Source organism: Stigmatopora nigra, chromosome 4 (assembly GCF_051989575.1).
Source record: "Stigmatopora nigra isolate UIUO_SnigA chromosome 4, RoL_Snig_1.1, whole genome shotgun sequence".
NCBI lineage: Eukaryota > Metazoa > Chordata > Actinopteri > Syngnathiformes > Syngnathidae > Stigmatopora > Stigmatopora nigra.
Window position 1 is genome coordinate 11,836,121 of NC_135511.1, and position 19,674 is coordinate 11,855,794.

Here is a 19,674-nt window from a genome sequence, read left to right on the forward strand (position 1 = left end):
ACAAACAGTGAGAGACCATTCAAAAGTGAAAAGGCAGCCAGCCAATCTGTCACATTGATTCCAAAATCAAATTCAACCCCCTACACATACAAACACACACACACTCACATGGGCACACACAGGCAGACCCACACACACACACACCACCACCATTCGTCAGCAGTCCTGTCCGAGGAGCCTGCTGGTCACCCCCTCCTTCCATTCCCAAGTCCCCTTCACTGCATAACAAAAGTGCCCCCACCCCTTACCATCTGCCACCCCTACACCTCGCCTCAACCCTCTCGTGTCCCAGCTTGGCCCTGCCCTGCCCCCCTCCGCCCCCCTGTCAGACGGCCTCACTCCCCAGCTGTGACGCTTGCCCTCTGCCTCTTCGGCTCTGTTATTAGCCAGCTGTGAGTCACATTCGGGCATCTGCTGGCTACACAATGGCAGAGCCCGCTGCCTCACGACCGCCCCGCCCCTCCATCCCTTCTTTCTTCCCTCCCATTTCCCCGCTGCTGCCCTCCACGACAGGGTCACGGGCCCACTCCTCTCTACTCTTCCTCTTCCTGCGTGTTTACCCATTTACCCTCACAAACCACACTGTTATTACATCATGATGATCCTCATACGGGGCCTCCAAATCGGGCCCTCTTGAAAAGCTACAAGTGCTGTGTCACTCGAAGGTTCAAACATGCTGTTTCAGCTTCATTCCCAGAGTGTCAGTGTCACCAAAGAATTGTCACCACGGACCGCTTCTCTTTCTGTCAGCTGTCGTCTCTCAGTGCAACTACTCCATAGTGCACTGATTTGACAAAATGCTGCCATAGACCCACCCTCAAGATGAAGTGTTTTGACCATAACCATAGACTAAAATTGGAAGATGACCAATTAAAAACACGGAAACAGGTAAACAACCTTCCCACTGTTGACATCTAATCCAATTGGATAATTTTGGGCCTCCGTTTTGGAAACAAAAATTAATTTTGTGTTAATATCACAAAGCATGTATTGTCTTTCTCAGTTCAAAATCTAAAGGGTGTAATCATGAATTTCCATCAAGGGCCAGATTATTTCTTTTTTTTACCATGTCACAAATATGTCAAAAGTATTATTAAATAAATATTGCAGTCCTGTCCTATTTCATTGTATGTCATTATTGCATTTTTTCAAATATTTTTTGATTTCAAATTTTTCTAAGCACAGAACATTTAGTTCCAAAACGTGATAGAGAAACCCTCAGATCAGATTTCGATGCCACACCCAAATATTAGTTAAACAGATGTCAGAACTAAAACTTCCAAAATGTGTTGTCCAATTGGATTATTCTATGAAAAATATTTAATGTATAAAGCACTCACCTGCACATGACCTCGTGCGTGAGTAGAACCCTGCACATTTCTGGATTCTTGTTTTGGCCCTCATACGATATTGGCTGCGAGTGGGACAAAAAAAATGTACAAAGATGTCACTTTCAAGTACAATTATTTATCAGAAAGTGACATTTCCTCGGGGATGCACACTTACCTGTTTTGTGACCGAGTCGATAAGTCTGGCGTAAAGATCTTGCTCTGTACGGACACCTGCAAAAGAAATGTATTATTTAGTTGAATGTTGGCATATTAATAGAAATACTGTATGCCAATTGATGTCAGTATAGAAGGAATTAATGTGGCTTTACAAATTGAATATTTGTTTCATGGACGGCAACAGACGATCCTTTCAACTAGAAAGTTCAAACAGATTGGACTTCTATAGATGTCAATGTCAATAAATTAAGATACACAAATATTTGTGTCAATCCCAAAAGTTCAAAAGCATTTAGAAAACAGTTTAATCTGGAAATGTAAAGAAAAGGAAATAGAAGAAAAGTTATCTTTTGAAACATTTGGATTTTGCCGTATTCTAAGTTTCCTTCACTAGAAAAAAAACAAAGACCCCTATAGTTGACCTCAACAATGATATACAATATTAACTGCAGTACTAAGAATAGTGAACGATGCAAGATTTATCATCTAAATCTTATCCCCCACAGTCAAGTGCACTAATAAAAAATAATAATAAAAAAACTCCCTCAAAGTAACATGGAGAAATACGACTGGCATGCAGCTTATATTTTCTCTCTGATAGTTTCTAAGGGAATTGAAACAGTCGTATTCAATAATTATTAATGGTCTTCTGTTCGATGACAGAATATACGGCCGCGCTCTCATAATTTGTCAACTCGTGACATATTCCCAAGACTATGTAATAAGTACAGTGTGTACTGCAAACCAACAGGTAAAACAACAAAAACCAGCTCGACTGGCTTAATTGGAGTCTAAAGATAGCTCCAACTGTTGCTCATTTAAAAGATTTTGACAGTGATTAAAAGAAAAAAAGAGGCGTGATGAACTGTTACTTAAAAAAGTCGAGCATTTTTTTTTAACCATAATTAAGCATCTTTGGAGTTTATTGCTTTTTAAAATATGACCCCCCCCCCCCCCCCCCCCTCATCAAAGTCGCTATTGAGATGCCTTTGATATCGCGTGGGGGGGAAGAGGATGAAGAGGAAGTGCTTTTGGTGTATGTATGATGTACAAGGGGGTTGCTGGAGAACATGTCTTTTATCTTCTCTCCCATGGGTGCCCCTGCGATGGCAGAGTCGGGGCAACGGTTGCTCATGGGAAGCAAATTTCCACGCGTATCCCTAATGTGATGTGGGAAACGCATTCAGGGGGCTGTGGCCAGTGTGTTCATTATATTGCTGATCTCTGGCTCCTGGAGTCTGGGATGTCAAAGAAAAGGCTCAAGCACACTATTAGACAGAAAGGTCAACCTATAGCAATGGAGAACTGTGATGGAACAGGTTAAAACTTTCCACACGTGTGGTGCAGTGTTACGGAAGGTCATGATGTCGTTAGGCGAGTTTTAAAGTATGAAGTTATACATGATCTAAGTGGATTTCTTTTGGAAAAGTGTTAGCAGGACCTTTTTCCTCACATTTGAAGGTTTTCCTTATATTTTATGTGTGGAAAAGTGGACATAGGTGATAGACCAACTAACAAGCACAAAATGTATTTTTTTTAATCAATAAAGATACATTTTCTTGTTATTATTGTGTTTTTTTTTAATACTGGCAGTGATTATATTTTGATGTCATTGACAGCCAGAAACATCCAATTCTTTTGAATTGTGAGGGATGGGGGGGAAATGATTGCAGTCACCACTTTCGGTTAAAATAGATTAAATCTATTTTGCTGCCAATGGAGACTAAAGTATTAATTTTATTTTAAGGTTACTGTTGGTGAGATTCCAAAAGGTGTGCTTTGACTTGCAGGTTTCATTATGTTCCACTGTGGAACTTGTGATGACGTTTATGTAATTAAAAAGAAAACAAAGTTGAATAGTAGATGTAGATGAGCAGATTAGTATCATACTATAATTATATAGTACAATGAAATGAAGTCACAACAACTGTGTTTTTGCTCGAGTCTCGTTCATAACTTTATGAAGTGATACCAGTTCGTCCTGATTTCATTTTCTGCAATATTATTGTCTTATTGTTTCTCGTTGTCAATGAACAACTGAAAGTGAAACTGTGCAAGTTATCTTAACTCATTCGCTGCTATTTCAGAGACATCAAACCTATATTGCCAACTATTTTATAGTACTGGATTATTTAAACTCACAATGCTGTGATATCCAATTCCAAATTTCCCTTAATTTACTCCATTATTTGATTGAACATAAGCTTGTGAAAAAGTTTAATTTTGTTAAGTAGTATTTTGCATCATGAATTTGGATTCCTATCAATCCTAATTTAAATCTGGTTTAGGGAATGACTTTACCTCACTCACAACTCAAAGTTTTGCTTGCAAAAATTTTCCTAACAACACATGACCACAAAACTAATAATTATATTTTTGGCATTTAATGAACTAAATGCTATATTGTGCAAAACAAAGGAGAAAGTAACACATTATTGTAATTTTTAGTCACTTAGCCACATATTTAAAACATTTGTGGGAGCATTTTGAAACTATTGTGACCTCACAGTAACTTCTACCATTGTGAGATTTTTCCACCATTGTTTAACCATTCCAATCTAAGCAATTTTAAAGCATTTTATTTGTCATTTTGTTACTTCTTCCTACCATTGCTGTAGAGGAGTTGTAGTTTGTAGTGAGTGCCGTTGTTGGTTTTTTCTCCCGTCTGCTCCTTGGAAACACACACCCACGCCAACAAGACACAGAGCATGTAGTTAAGCACGTTAGGGATAGCGATAAACACAAAGCCAATCTCTCCAAATCCCGCAGTTCGACCTTCAACAAGAACCGTGTCTAGATCGCAGGTCTCGACCTGGTGTTTTTTTGCCATAAGCTCGATGCTTAACCTCGGCTCAAATGTCGTAGAAGCCGAGCTGCCGTGTCTCATGCAAACCTGGAGATTGGGTACGGGAGAAGTTCCGAGTGCTACAAGTGTGTTTGACCAAAGCGCTTGTAAGAATGAGCAGCGGTCGACCTTGACGGGAAAACTTCCTTTGCGCCGTGCTTCTACGTCCCCCCAACCCCCTCGCTTTCTCATCTTCTACCTCTACTGGTCTTTCTAAGTGGTCTCCAAGGAATGCTCTCTGGTCCAATAACCCAGGAGGCATCTCAAAGATGAGAGCAAAGGGAGAAGACCGAGAAGGCTGGGGGAGTAGAGCATCTGGGAAAAAGGCGAAAGGAAGAAGGCAAATTAAGAGGCCATGGAGATAGGTTGGTAAAGCGAGAATGCTATAATTTGGAGTATCACCAGATAAATTGATGACTAGCTTTGTAGATTTTTCCATACAAACAGGGGCTTGTTTATTTTTGCCATGCTATTGCTCTACCTCTGCATAATTACAAAGCCAAAACAGATGCCAGGGTAACCATGCAGAAAATGAACCCACTGGCACACACTGACAGCTTTCAAGCCCACCATGAACATACACACACATACACTCGCACACATAGTATTCTCAGAGAACCTGACTTGACAAGATCTCAAGTGCTCACACGTGGTCACAAGTGTCTGTCAACAGTGGACACCAAGCCACAATCCAGTTCTTAGTTTTCAACTGGACTCCGACCTGAGGAATTCACACTGGTACCGTTTCAAGCGGAGACTTTGATGATTAGCTTTTAAAAAAGGGAGTGCGAATGATTTGCATTTTTTTAAGTAGTGGTGGTCCCCGTCTTTTAATGAGGCTAGCTGCTAATTAGTCATTAGATATTCTTTTTCAATCTCACATCAGCGCGCTGAGGGTATACAGTGTTTGTGTAAGCATGAAGCCATCAGCTGTTCCACGCGCATGCTTCAAAAGGAGCGACCGTTCTCCGTGGAGGAAATCTGTTGCCGTGTCAACGTCTAGTTAGTCACACACCTTGTCGTGTTCCACAAAATCCACAAAGGCCGTCCTCTCCACTTCCACCGGCTGTCCGTGTCTATCGTAGAGTGCCAGCACAAAGTGGAAGAAGTTGGACTTGCGCAGGTTGGAAGGAGGCTGCTTCTCAAAGTGAGCTCTGGACAGGGCCACACCACTAAATGGGACACAAATGTACACTACTTTAAGCTCAAATGATAACTCTTTGCACTCTAACCTCCACTTAAAACTGATTTCATAACACAAATGACATCTTGCTACATTCTGGAGTGAGATTTTTATATCTATATATGAAATAAAATGGCTTTTGCGGCTTCTTCAAATATCAACAAAAAGTCAGAGTATTAGAGTAATAAAAGCCATTATAATTTTTCATTCATTAGCATAACAAATTGTCAATATACATCTTTTAAAGGCATTTCAACTTGAGATTTACTTCCAATTTGTTAAATGCACATTTCTCCATAGAAGATATAAAGTATCTGTTTGACCTTTCTGCTTTCCAAAGTGATTTTCACAATTTTTGCAACTACATTTTTAGTTTAGATTACAGATTTGGGAGAGGTGGGTGTCACAAAACATTTATTGCAGAATTAATGTTGCTTCGTTAAAATTATATTTCTTTTTTACAATCACAGCTAAAAATGAAGTAGTGATAATTATTATTATGTTTATCTCACTCAAGCACAAATACACGTCTGCAGTTTTATTACAATAAAGTACATTGAGAAATGAGTAAGCCTATAATAATCACTAGATGTTTTTAAAATATTGTGCATTGGATCAAATCACTTTTAACTTTTATTTCTAAATATGTCGATTTTTCACTGAAGTTTTTAAACATGCACTCACTTAAACATTCATTCGTCTTAAAGCCAACCAAATGAGAACATTTATTCAGATGCCAAAATATGTTTGCTGTAAACATCAGATTTTTTTAACCGTTTAATTTAATTATATCTAACAAAATAAAAAGAAATGTGCACTCAAAAAGCTTTTTTTTCCTCCAAAAGTTCCAAAAAACATTCAGGATAGTTAATTGAGTGAACTTTAAGTTTCTTTTGACACGTTTTTTGAGTTTTGAATGCACTTTTTCGATAAAAATCACTTGTCATTTTGACATTTCCCATTATTAATATGATGAATTAATTGTTTTAGCCCGCAACAAGACGACCATCTGCAACTAATAAGTTTACTACACATTTGATTGCAAAGTCATCAATCAGATCCATTTAATCCATTTCTTTTTCAACCACCGACGATCCTAAAATAAACATTAAAATAAAGTTTGTTTTCCAGTACCTTTGCGCGGCGATGTTGGCATCCACAACGCCAACATTGCGCACCCAAGAGCGAACTGGATCCATCTCCTCTCCAAGAGTTCTCTCTTTTAATCCGCTCGCTTCTCGCATCAAATGCTCCTGGATCCCAAACATCTAAAAACTCAGTCCTAAATGTTGGCGAGGGTCACTTTTTGTCAACTCAAAAAAGCCAGGCGTGGAGGTATGAAAAAAAAGCACTTTAGCCCAAAAAAACTGCGCTCCTCCAGGTCACATGCAGCGAAAAAAAACGATAAAATTAAAAATAGAAGCTAAAGTTGCTGATCAAATGAAATATTTTTGAACAAATCCGCAGGCAATTACGTTTAGAATCGAGTGAATAAATAGATCCCGTTACAGTTTTCAGTCATGGTCCAAGTAGATCTCCAGCAATCATTTGCTGGTGCCACTCTTAACTTCTGGCGCACGTGTGTGTGTGTGCGAGAGACGTTTTTTTTTTGTTTGCGTGTGTGGTTGCGGGTCGTCAGTGCAAACGAGCAGCCCGGAACCAAAACAGAGGGTCCGAGGGCCAGGAGGCTTGCATTGAAGCACCGTGGTGGAGCATGAATGAGGATGGAGCGTGGAAGGGGAGGAGTCTCTGCCTCCATAACGTAGCCATGGAAGCTCTCATTGGTGGAAAGTGCGTCCCGTTGTTTGGACCACGGCCAGATTCAACATCCACGCCGGCACATTTACACCAACTTCTCACAATCTAAACGCCCTCGAATGAGAATGGAGGACTTTTCCTACCTTAGGCTATTAATGAGCTATTTTAATACCATCAAAATGCACCTTTTGCCTTATTCTCATTCCATTTGGTGAAAATTGGACATCACCAGGTGGATAAAAAAACCTTAGGTGCCACTTAGAGAGGACCAATCCAATGTATTTGACTGCCAAACTTGAGACGTCTCTAGACGTCAATCCCAGTGATTTTAGTGAACTACCAAACACACCATAATCTTTTAAGGCACCACACCAAAAAACAAAGAAAGATGCCTATAATGTAGTCCTAATATTTTTCCCCTGCATCTTGCAGTCAGAGTTACAGCCAAATATTTATTCTTGTTCTTTTAAAAAATATATGAAGTTTTGCCTAAGCTTGATCTGTCCCCCCGGTCTATTGTCTCAAAGGCTATAGGACAATGTCACAATGACAGTGTAAATCTCCCCCTTTCGGGTCCCGCCGCAGCCCACCATCTGCCGCCAGCGCGGGACAAAGTCAGATGTTCCCCCTAATTATGAGCCGTCCCAGAGAGTCGTGCTGCGCCCCCCTCCCAACACACAAACACAAAATCCCCCCTCAGCACTGTCGCCTTGTCCCCTGCACACGTCCACTTACATGATTGACAGCTCCAATTCAATCAAAAGTCTGCATGCAAAATTTTGGGAAATTCCTTCAGTGTTTACTAAACAGCAAATTAATTATTGCAGTAGTATTCAGTAAGGTATAGAAAAGCTAACTAAACTAGATACCACAAAAGCATCCAGGGGTTCATTTTCACACAGCTGGCTTTGCTGACATTAAACAAACAAACAAGGCTGAGAAATACTAGAATCTACTAAGAAGAATAAGTCTTTAAGAGTTAATGAGCATTAAAAGTATGATGTTTACATGCCATTCTATCCATTTTCTATATCATATGCCATCCCAAGTAATCCATTGGTGACTACAGGCAGGATTGGTAGGGTCACAGAAACATTCAGACACACATTTGCCTGTGGCGCCTCTAGAAATTGTTCACAGATGGAAAGGACACTTCAAATCTTGGGGTGGCATAACAGACCTATTTATTTACTGATGTAGAAAACCAACCAGAAAAGTATTGGAAAGAATTGAGGAAATTTATACTGATGTACATTGGCTGAATGTGTTATATTTAAAGTTTGACAACAATGGATTTTAATTGTTGAATATTTTTTATACAAATTAATTAGGGGGCTAAAGCAATGACTGGACTTAAGTAGAGAGAGACACAACCACATATTTGCTTTCTATGGCAGGAAACAAAGATCAAAATGAGGGATTGGCATTAGATGATTACTAAGCAGGGCAACAATCCCCAGGACAGTTTTATTTACCAGTTTCTTGTCAAAATCAATATTTCAGGCCTTAGCCCTGATTGAGCCCAAATTGCTTAAACATCTTTGTACTTTCCAAGGTGTTTTTTTTAAACTATTTTAACATTGAACAACTACACTAACAGAATGCAATGCTCACAGGTAATTGAGACAATTTCTGCTCAGTTTAAATAATCTTTTGATGTCATTTCTCAGGATAAGTAAAAGTGGCAGTCCAAAACACATGCACTAAGCAGTTGCTGCTAGTGAAGAACAAGAGCAATTTACTTGACTGCCCACACATTTAAGATTAAGTGCATAACTGACCTCACTACTAGCCAGTAGGGTGGCCTGCAAAATTAGAGTGAGAGCCATGGCCACCCTGTGGTACTGCCATTGACATACTCACCTAAGGACAAATTATTTAGAGTCTAAACAAAAATGGCATCATCATTCTTCAATGATCTCCCCACTATTGTCCACTTTTTCTTCCAACCAGTTGTACAACCAGTTGTACAACAAAACAATACACAGACATGGCAACGCTTCACCACTCAAAAAAAGACAAAGGTAGCAAGGATACTTTCAAAATATTGCCCGTATCATTGACTACTTGCCAGTTTTCGTTGACAAAACAGATGTAGTTCAACCCCCAATTTAAGTCCATCAATTGCAAAGCAGAACTAATGTAAACCACCACTACCACTACCGAACAATCTATTTTATTCCACCTATATTTTTTTAATTTTAGCTTATTAAGGTGAATGATCTCTGATAGGGCAACTTTAATCTTTAATGTACTTGAAAGTTCATGCCTGCACTTGTCAAATATAGGGCTTTTATCATGCAATTTTGTGTATATTTTTAATTTCTAAGACAGACTAAATGTCAGAGTAAGCAAAGAAACTTACCACAGGGAGGAATCAGCCTTGACCAGCAGCACAGGAACACTCGCTTAAGACGAGGCTGCAAAAAAAAAAAAAAAAAAGTTTAAATACACACAAAGTGTAACAAGACAAGGAAGAACAGGTAAGTGACAAGAAGCCGATTGGTGGACATTCAACAAGCGGGCCGCAACAGGTGAACTCAGAAGGCAATCACAAGGACAAGACACACAGCTCAATAAACCAAAAAATAAAAATACAAAATAAAATTAAAACAGGTCATGTCACAAATAGATTTTTGTTGGTTTAAATGTTTAAAAAGGTGTTAACAAAATCAACAAAACTCCAAAACATTTAAACCAATGTTACCATATCATGCTTTTAGTATTATCCCCCAACACAGACACAAATATTTTACATTACATAGTCAGTCACTTCCCGCACCAATTATCTTCCTAAGGTTCGGAGAGGGTGCTGGAGCCTATCCCAGGAAATTATTGGGCAGCAGGCGCGGTAGACCCTTTTCATTGGTTAACCTCCCTATCATAACCCACCACCGCACACTGCCCCTCGGGAAAACTTCAGACTAAACTTCCACAGGTTGTCGAGCTCCCCACTTTTATATAGCTTGAACATTAGCGCCATCCACTGGTAAAAAGGAACACATCCACTTTGCTGTGCTGATTTTGAAGTTCATTCATTCGTTTTCTGTACCACTTTGCCGCACAAGAGTCGCGTGGGGTGCTGGAGTATATCCGAGCTAACCATTCAACCAGTGTTCAACACGCATATTTTCGAGATGTGACAGGAAACTAGAGTATCCGTAAAAAAAACACCCAGGCCCTGGGATAATTTGCAAACTCCACACAGGAATACCAAAACCCTCTTGGGATGGAATTTGCAGTCAATTATATTATGACAACAGATCAAGAGGAAGAGCTTTTTATTCATCATTGTCTGATTGAAAGACATCATGCATAAATAGCCTTTAACATGTATGAAAACGGTTTTGGAAATGAGAAAAATAAAAGGATTGAAAAAAAAAAGATGATTTTGGAAAGAACGAAAACAATATCACGAACATGCCAGCGGAAGTAAACGTTGATTTTGAGATATACATGCACGTACACTACAAGTGTACCTTATATAATAAAGCTTCTAGCTAAATAAACGGCATGTTCAAAACCAGGGGTGTTCAACACTCTGGTAGTCGTAATTATTCAGTGAAGAGCAGATGCCCCGAAAATGTGCTGTCTTTGGTCAGACCATTACCGCCGTGGTTAGCCACAAGCCATACCCTATCTCCCTCTTTCAGCTTAACAAAGGTGATTCCACTCGCAGTTATGTAACCATTCTGTTTGGTGGTGAAAGAATGCAAAATTAACTCTCCGTTCCGCATCAGGTCCACACTTGCTGAATTCTCAAAGATGGCGACATTAAAGTTAAACTCGTAAACTCCAGGATAGACACAAACAAAAATGCCTGTGGCTGTGTTGTAACTATTCTGACCATTGTAGATGGCTTCGTGGAAAGTGATAGGAAGACCAGGAATGGGGAAATTATCTCCCAGTCGGACAGAAAAGGCCACTTTGACGGCAGACCCAGAGCCACCTGGGAGTCCTGAAAAACAAATGCATGAATAATGTCGAAAAACCTTTCCAATCGTTTCATCTAAAAAATTTGAATTTACCAGGAGGTCCGGGTGGTCCAGGACGTCCAACTTGTCCATAGTCATATGGTGGGATACCGACTGGAGTCAAAAAAAATGATCAATTAGTATTACGTATGAATACGTCAATATCAAAAGTCCCTTTTCCCTGAATATTTAGTAAAGCATTTCTAGAGATTTTTGAAATAGCAATTGAACTCAAAATACTATACAGAAAACAAAACAAAATTTTAAAAACTATAATTTGGCAGTAAGGTTTGCAGATTTAGATCTTTATAAGTGAATGCATACCATCTGGAGGCCTGATGGTTGGTGGTTCAAAAAATCCATATGCTAGAACACAAAACATGTTGAAATGAGTTACTCCAAAAAGCAAAAATACTATATCTGTAGAGATTTCCAGAGTGGAACTCACGGGTGTCTGTCCATGGACTGAGGTCAAACTTAGGGATCTCACTGCAAAATGAGTAGCCTGAATCTCTTGGCTGGAACAGGAAAGGTTGTTTAGGAACTTCATTGATTCCGGTATTATCACAGATAATACGGGATAGTGACGTCTTCATCAAAGATGCCCGCTGTGACTTGGTGAACACTCCCTCGTTCTCCCACCAAAATCTGGAAAGAACATTTGCTCGTTGAGGTTTGCACATAATGGCAGCTGAATGGCAGGTTTTTCTTTTGACTCATGTCATTACCGATCTCCAGCTCTGATGTTTTTGTACTGCCTTGCGATGAGGCATGAAAACAAGGGACCGACTCTTCCTCCGCTCACAAGAGGCTCCGTGATTCCTCCCAGCCACGGGTCAATGTTATCGGGAGTGCCGTAAAGTTCTAAAAGTTTTCCGGCCAATTCCTGATTTCCCAGCACCTCAGCCAGCTCTTCCAAATTTTGGGGTTGCGAAAGACCACAGAACTTCCGCCATTGGTTGTAACCTGAGACGATGGAAGAGGGGATGAGAAAAATCTAGGGGATGTGTGTACAGGTCAAGATAGCAAGATACCTGGAATTCCGTGGTCTCGTCCTCGCTGCATGTTAAGCGATGCCAGATCCAGGGACATTTGAAACGAGAACTTAAAGAGCCGGTCTCTCAGCTCATCGGTGATTATGGCATCTTGAATGTTCAGTTTGGCCGGTCGACCAACAAGCCCTCTGAGGATTGGGTCTATTCCGCCTAAAATGATTTATAGATATACTGTACTCATGTGCAAAGGATGGAGACGAATTGAAGTGGCTGCAGGTCTTGACCGTACCTTCAAAAACCAGCCTCCATGGTGTGTTGAAGGCCCTGCTCAACATTGGAGATGGATACAACGGGTGATCACTGTAGTTTTCGTCCAGCCGGAAGACAAATGGCTGAATCATGGTATGCCCGAATCGAAAGGCCGCAGTTGCGAATACGTTGGCAACGGATGGGTCGATGGTCTTGTCGTAGCCTGGGTAGCTAGACAGGGTCTTTGAGAAGGCCTCTGGACCAACGATGTGTGTGAGGTAGTCTCTGAATGTGATGACCTGAGATAACAAAAGATGGTCAACAGCAAGAATTTGCCATACTATTACCATATCATGAACGCAATGGAGGGTATCTTAAACCTGGAGATACGCTCCCACGATCTTGCGGGCTTCCTGATAGATTCTCTCTCCGCTCCATTCAGGATTTAGCTTGGCCAGAGCTCGAGCCAAACGGTTGTGCTCGCGCAAGAACAGCGTGTGCAGTGTGCTCAACATGATGTTCTCGTTTGTGCGTTCGTCACCTTCAAAGTTGAAAAAAGGTAGGAGGATAAATTCTTAATTCAAAAAGTCATTTGGATGCTGCTAGAAATAAAAAAAATCCTTTACAGATCACAGCAAAGGATCTTGTTTAGCTTTTTACTTACCCCCCAAAAAGCAAAGGACTTCCTCTGCCTTTGAATTGTTGGTGATACGAGCTCGGGTTGCACAAATGTTGGCCATCATTTTCGTAAAGGGCAGCAGTTCTCGGCCTTTGTCGGTAAACTCTGTGTTCACTCGCAACAATCCGAGATCGGTGGTGAGGTCACGCAGTTCTAGAGCCAGTTCGTCATCCGAGCCATACACCTGACCACCGTCGATGAAAGCAGTCAGAGCGTTCAGCTGTTGCCGTACTGTGGCGTTGCCACCAAAGAAGAAGGCCGTGTTGCCAGATCCGCAAGTCGCCGACGATCGAAAGAAGGGAATACACTCCTGGATGCCGAAGCGAGGGTCATTCTTGGGGATCTGTCCGTGTTTCGGGTCAAAGCGAACTTGTTAGTGGGATTATCTTGTAATCCAGCCAGTAGGCAAGCGTGGTAGATCACTCACCAAGATAGGGAAGCAAGGCTCGCTGCGCTCACAGCTTTCATCGCAGTCGAGACCGTCGCTGAATGAACGGATGACGGGAGAATGCGGCGCCAAGGTCTGGTCGTGGTCTGACCATTGTCCAAAGGAGGCCAACAGAAGAGTGAAGACTGTGTCGCTCACTACGTCTGCTGCGGGTGTGGCCAAGATACGGTTGGATACTTCTCTGACCTTAAATTGGAAAAAAATGAATAAAGCAATGATCTCGATTTCAACTCTGTGAGGTCATGAGCATGTCCTTAGTCAGGTTTTAGGAGGAAGCCAAGGAGATTGATCATACCAGAGGAAGAAGGAAGCCATTGACTTTCACAGGGTCCCATCCACGGGGCAGAGAGATTTCGTCCTGGTACTCAGCAGGTAGCCAGCGTATGAAAGGAATGTTGGAGGCTCCCCATCGAGGATTTTTCCTGCAAACAAGCGGAAATGTTGATGGCTTTGTCGACAGTGACACTCATTTTAGCTAATCACTACAGCAAACTGAGCGAAAATTGAAAGCCAACAAAAACTTTCGCCATCATACTCGTTGTTGCAGAGGCCGCTTGCGGTACGAAATGTGTTCACGTTGGGCGTAGTCTTGCACTCGGGGATCGGCGTTCGAGGGGAGCAGCCAACCAGTTTTTCAATGAATTCCAAGTGTTCCTCTGTCAACAGATCTGGCAACAAAATTAAAAAGCTCGTTACTGATAGTCTCCACGAACCGTAACTTTTACAAGCCTCTATTCTACTAAACTAGCAAGTTCTGACTGTGGTATGTTTCCAAACTATTAACAGTCAAAATTTTGAGGCTATATGAAAAGGAGTGCCGTCTTTAGATGAAAAATGTTCAGATGATAGTATTGACTCCTATCGAGTTGTTATTTTCACTCACCTGTGGCATTGATGGAACGCCTGTGACGTCTTTCCGCTGACCTTTTCAGGATGTTGAGCGTCATATCCATATAGTCGGCCGATCGTGCCACCTCACGAGTAATTCCGGTTGGTTGCTTGAGGAAGCGCAAAACATCCTGAGGCCGCGCTGCATTTCGTTTGATTCGATTCAGGCACCTGTAGCGTCATGATGTCACATTTTAGAGCGGCCAGACTCTTTTTGTCACAAATTTGAATTTATAATACATTCTTTTGTTTTTCATTTGTTTCCTACACCAGTGATCTCAAACCACTTTCCTACAGTACATTGAAGTGCTTTGAGAGATGATGTAACTACGATTACTTGGTTCAAAACTGAATATTTACTGACAATGTACAAATAGCTATGTCAACCACTTAGAGCAGCTGGCAGAATAGATAAATGATTTTCCGCTAGATGACAAAAGGGCTAATTGACCTGAAATTCCATTTTGCGATTTATACAAAAGACTAAATTGTGTGTGTCTGTGTGTGTGTCTGTGTGTGTGTGTGTGTGTGTGTGTGTGTGTGTGTGTGTGTGTGTGTGTGTGTGTGTTACTAAACACACCCAGATTTGCCGGTGAATCAAGGTGTGGGTCAATTAACACAAGACAAGGTCATTACTATTTCAGTATGTCTGCTTCTGTGAGATTTTTTTTTAAATTTAATGGAAAGCAGAAACTTACTCTTCTCTGGAATATTCATAGGCCGAGTCGACACTCTCCATTGCAGAGTGAACAGCCCTTTCAATTGCTTGTTTGGTGAGAAGCTCTAAGAGGAATTAAGAATGTTCATTAGATAAAAACTAATACATTGAAAATGTCAAATCTGATTAGATGGATGGCAATACTTACGGGCATTCACCTGCCATTGCAGGCAGAGCGCTGCGACCAGCAAGCACAGATGCCGCAACATACCTGAGAGAAGAGAGAAATCCATTCTATTATCTCATCACAATCAAAATGTGATTATGTTTTCCATGGAATAATTATCGTTTTGAATTAAACCACAGCAATAGTTTTAGTTTCCAGGTTTAGAACTATAGATGGTACCAACCTGAAACGAAGCAACTCCAAAATGTGTGACTTGAGGAGCGGCAGTCAGTGTTCTGTTCAGGAGGTGTTGTGCTGTCACATTTTATAGAGGAGTGTCACTGGAAAGACTTTTCGTCACCAAGAATTTGGAGCATTTTGTTTTCCTTCTTTCCTTTTGTTCTTCTTCTTCCGCCTGGGACCGTGTCCCGGTTTAACCACTTTAATCTATAGCTGATATAATTATAGAAAGCATACAGACTACCATAAAATCTAGTAAATTGTATTATTAGCTTTATTACATTTCTATTTCGCGGCATGGGTAGGTTTTTCAAACATGTATCCGAAAAGATAATTCCAAAAAGATACAAATCTGTTTTAGACAACATTTGAAAATGGAAGTAATTACAGACGAAAAATAACTACATATTTATATAATCAAAATTATCATCACATATTGCTCCTGTGAATGTGCCTGAACATTTACATGTTTTAAAAGTCAGAGAAATAATACATGAGTCTATTCCTACCCGACAATCCACATTTTTTTAATGCAATGCAAAATAATGTTAAATTTGTGTTATTGTTATGACATCTAATCTGTAATGAATGGAATACAAACACCATAGCATGGCGGCCTTAGAAAAACAGATACACAAAACATGATGACAATTGACACGATAAACACTTCCTGGAGAAATGCTCGTGACAAAACTCGGTATGCATTTGATCATACTGCCAAAGTTATTCCATATTGCCCACACAAAGACCCCTGTCCATACGGATTTATTCATTAACTTTAGATAACTTTTCATTTGGTTTAAATGACACACTCAAAGGTGTAAAGTTCTCCCCGGGCTTGCCTGGCTTTTCTCCGGGTAACCCCCTGATTGGCTGGGTGCCCGAAAACACCTGGGATAAGCTCCGCCCCCCACAATCGTTGTGAAGATACACACAAAACTACTAATGAATTGTGCTGTAAGAAAATGGCATTTTTAAGACTTGCTTTGAAATTCGAAGAAAAAAAATATTTAAACATTGTGTGTGGGTGGATTTTTAAAAGGAAATAATATAAGTGGGCAATATGCCGAAGTTCAAATGTGCAAATGTCTTTGTTAAATTTCACGTTTGAAAGTTACCCATCAAGAAATCACAAATCAGGAATAGCCAGGTGCTTTCCATTGACATTTCTCACTGGTGAGGGAGGATATTTAACGATTACGGAGCGATTAAAGAACTGAAAAAAAATGATGTGGATGAGGTCTTTTTCAGCCCCGTGAGGAGGAATTTGAAATTGAACGGGGTAAATAAAGAACACTTCTGATTTGAAGGATTCTGGAGACATTGTAATTCACGTGGAACCACAGTAAAGCGAAAATCTGATTGGACAGGCGGGAAAAAAAAAAAACTTCGCACATTTGTGTATTAGAAGCAGTGCCGCCAAGATAAAGACAACATTAGGATTCAAATGATTGCCTTAATTCATCAAAATACAGCAAAACCTGCTGAGTTAGGTCAATTTCGATGCTTTCAGGAAACTGATAGTAATCCTTTTGTTATTTTAATACAAAAGAATTGACATAAAACAATATTTGATTAGACTACAATTACAATATTTGATTTGACTACAATTACAATATTTGATTAGACTACAATTGATTCAGATGTGCAGTGTTTTATCAAAACAAGTGAATTTGTACTTGATTATTTCATTGTATACTGATAGAAAGAGAATACAAATTATGTTGTTTTCTGAATCTGCTGTTTCAGAACAGAATGCTTCCGAGTAGAAAAATGGCATTCTAATAGCTGTTTTTTTTTGTTTTTGCGCCTGGCTTTTTTTCATTTTACAGTAAGCTTTGCTCCCTTACGGATCAGGTTGTGCAACATGCTTTGCGTGTCTGTAAGAGGGTGGCGCTGAAGTGAACCTGAATTTTTTCTTGATTGGATTATAAAGTAAATCCATAGATATAGTTGGCATTTTTCTGTTCCATGATTTACCTGAGAACAAAATATGACATGGATTGCATACCAAATATGTAATCCAAGTGTATGAAATTTGAATTTAGCTATTCCACTCTTGACATCATTAATGACATCTTCTTCTATCATCTTAATGTAAAGATACCGATTGTTAATCATTTATCACAACATTAAGGAAAATGGTTTACATCAAAGTCCTTTCTGCAGGTTTACACACTTTCAGATGACAAGCAAAAATCATAGAGGAACTATGAGAAGAGTGACAAAGGTAAAGAAAGAGAAAAAAGAAAAGAAAAATGAAGGAGAGAAATAAGGAAGTATAAAAAAAATTCTTGCTTAAAAAGTCTCATTGCCCTGTGCGAGGATTTAGTCTGGAATATGCGACCCATGAGTACTCTACCAGGAAATGGAAATTATACTTGAACGTGAATGCAGTCAGTCGTCTTTGTCTCATTGCTTGTTGCCCTGTGGAACTCACTTGCGGTGTAATTTTGCTCGACTGCATACTGCAGGTTCACTATTCAATTTCCAACACCCACATGGGCAATTAAGTTCGTGTAACAATTCACCTCAAAAGCACACTCTCCAAAAAGATCTGACAGGAAAAGCAGTTGAAAAAGCAATATTACTTTGATCCAAAATTGGGCAATTTGGCTAGAAATGTAAATGACAACTATAAAAATTACAATATACAATACATATATGTATATATGAATATATGAATATATATATATATATATATATATATATATATATATATATATATATATATATATATATATATATATATATATATATATATATATATATATATATATATATATATATATATATATATATATATATATATATATATATATATATATATATATATATATATATATATATATATATATATATATATATATATATATATATATATATATATATATATATATATATATATATATATATATATATATATATATGAATAAAAGATACTGAGGTTATCTCAAACAACTACTTTATAAATCCAACATTTAAAATTCAGTCCAAGCTATAGAAAAAAACGTTTGTAACTTTCCAATTCTGTGCCAAAGACTAAAATTAAAATCAAAGCCAGTTCGGTGAGCGGATTAAATTTTCAACTTCCTTGTTTCTTACACATCAACTGATTGCTATTCCACATTTCCATTCATGCGGGTCTAAAAACGATCTGTTTTGTTTACATGTCACGCACACAAGATTGCAATCAATACACACAATTGCTGTCACAATCTGAAAAGATTTGTATGTCACATCATTGAAATTTAAGGAAAATTCAACTTTTTCTTCTTTTCTAAAATATTCTGGATTTAGGCGAATGCGTGTCAGCCTCGCAGTTCTGGGGACGAGGGTTCAATCCCAGGCCCTTGTGAGGATAAGTAGTTCATGAATGAATTCTGGACTCATTATCTCACGCGATAATAGGGATAAGCAAAAAAAATTAATGTGACAAAGAAAATAGTTGTTGACACATCTTGGGCTTTTCTATATGAAGATAAAGCGATACATTCTGAACACTTATACCAAACATTTTTAAACCCATATTGGAGTTTTTTTTAAAGTTTTAAGCCGTGAAACAAAACAAAAAAAACAAACATGCACATTTAATGTTGTATGGGAACAATCCTGAATAATATTATGTGTTGGTTAAAGAAACCATGAAGAAAAATAACATAACAAAAATACTATAGATTTTGAATAATGCCCAACATGTTTGACTTGTCTTCCTCATTACTTGCTCTAATTACTTCTCCCCACTGCCAAAGAAACAAAAGAGACCGAACTAGAAAAGTCACCTGCTTTCTTTCCTTCTATGTCATACAGTAAGTCGCAATTATGAGCAAAATTCAAATGAAGCTTTGAATGAAGCCCAGACTTCGTTTTCCATTTGCTATTCCTGGAAAATTAAATATTTTTTTGTATCTTTACAAAAATGATGCATTCAAGTCGTTCTGTGTACTACTATACCCCCCCCCCCCCCCCAAACAAAACAAACAAGTAAAAAGGTTATTATAATGCTCCGCAAGTGGTGTTTCCGCATACGTTCCTCTAAGTCGCACCTTAAAAATTGTTTAACCGAGCCTTGATTATAAAAAG

The 19,674-nt window shown here is 39.2% G+C and overlaps 2 protein-coding genes across 6 annotated transcripts in view; both read right to left on the bottom strand.

Annotated features, from left to right (window-relative positions):
* The window catches only part of LOC144195179 (transcription factor COE2-like), a 31,248-nt gene extending 21,519 nt beyond the window's left edge, over positions 1-9,729 (bottom strand). For 2 of the 5 annotated variants that reach the window (XM_077714626.1, XM_077714623.1), the window contains exons 1-5: positions 6,671-6,877; positions 5,369-5,525; positions 4,116-4,173; positions 1,507-1,562; positions 1,341-1,414 (exon numbers count right to left, since the gene is read on the bottom strand). In XM_077714626.1, the coding sequence (XP_077570752.1) occupies positions 1,341-1,414; positions 1,507-1,562; positions 4,116-4,173; positions 5,369-5,525; positions 6,671-6,804 (479 nt within the window). In that variant the 5' untranslated portion in view covers positions 6,805-6,877. Of the gene's footprint in view, positions 1-1,340; positions 1,415-1,506; positions 1,563-4,115; positions 4,180-5,368; positions 5,526-6,670; positions 6,878-9,659 lie in introns of those variants that run through there. The other 3 variants (XM_077714624.1, XM_077714622.1, XM_077714625.1) reach the window with 2 other exon arrangements.
* Positions 9,730-10,558: 829 nt separating this feature from the next.
* Positions 10,559-15,700, bottom strand: LOC144195178 (eosinophil peroxidase-like). Its single transcript, XM_077714621.1, has 16 exons — positions 15,596-15,700; positions 15,394-15,456; positions 15,226-15,310; positions 14,523-14,698; positions 14,175-14,307; positions 13,935-14,061; positions 13,619-13,825; positions 13,177-13,534; positions 12,893-13,053; positions 12,553-12,811; positions 12,303-12,473; positions 11,997-12,234; positions 11,717-11,916; positions 11,593-11,634; positions 11,323-11,382; positions 10,559-11,252 (listed from the first exon to the last, which is right to left on the bottom strand). The coding sequence occupies exons 2-16, from the start codon at positions 15,452-15,454 to the stop codon at positions 10,849-10,851; spliced, it is 2,682 nt and encodes an 893-aa protein (XP_077570747.1). The 5' UTR covers positions 15,455-15,456; positions 15,596-15,700; the 3' UTR covers positions 10,559-10,848.
* Between the last annotated feature and the right edge of the window lie 3,974 nt (positions 15,701-19,674).

Coding starts and splice junctions, on each gene's coding strand:
- LOC144195178 (XM_077714621.1), bottom strand. CDS start 15,454: ATGTTGCGGCATCTGTGCTTGCTGGTCGCAGCGCTCTGCCTGCAATGG. Junction 15,311..15,393: donor GCAATGGCAGGTGAATGCCC/GTAAGTATTGCC, acceptor AATTCCTCTTAG/AGCTTCTCACCAAACAAGCA. Junction 11,253..11,322: donor TGGACCACCCGGACCTCCTG/GTAAATTCAAAT, acceptor TTTGTTTTTCAG/GACTCCCAGGTGGCTCTGGG.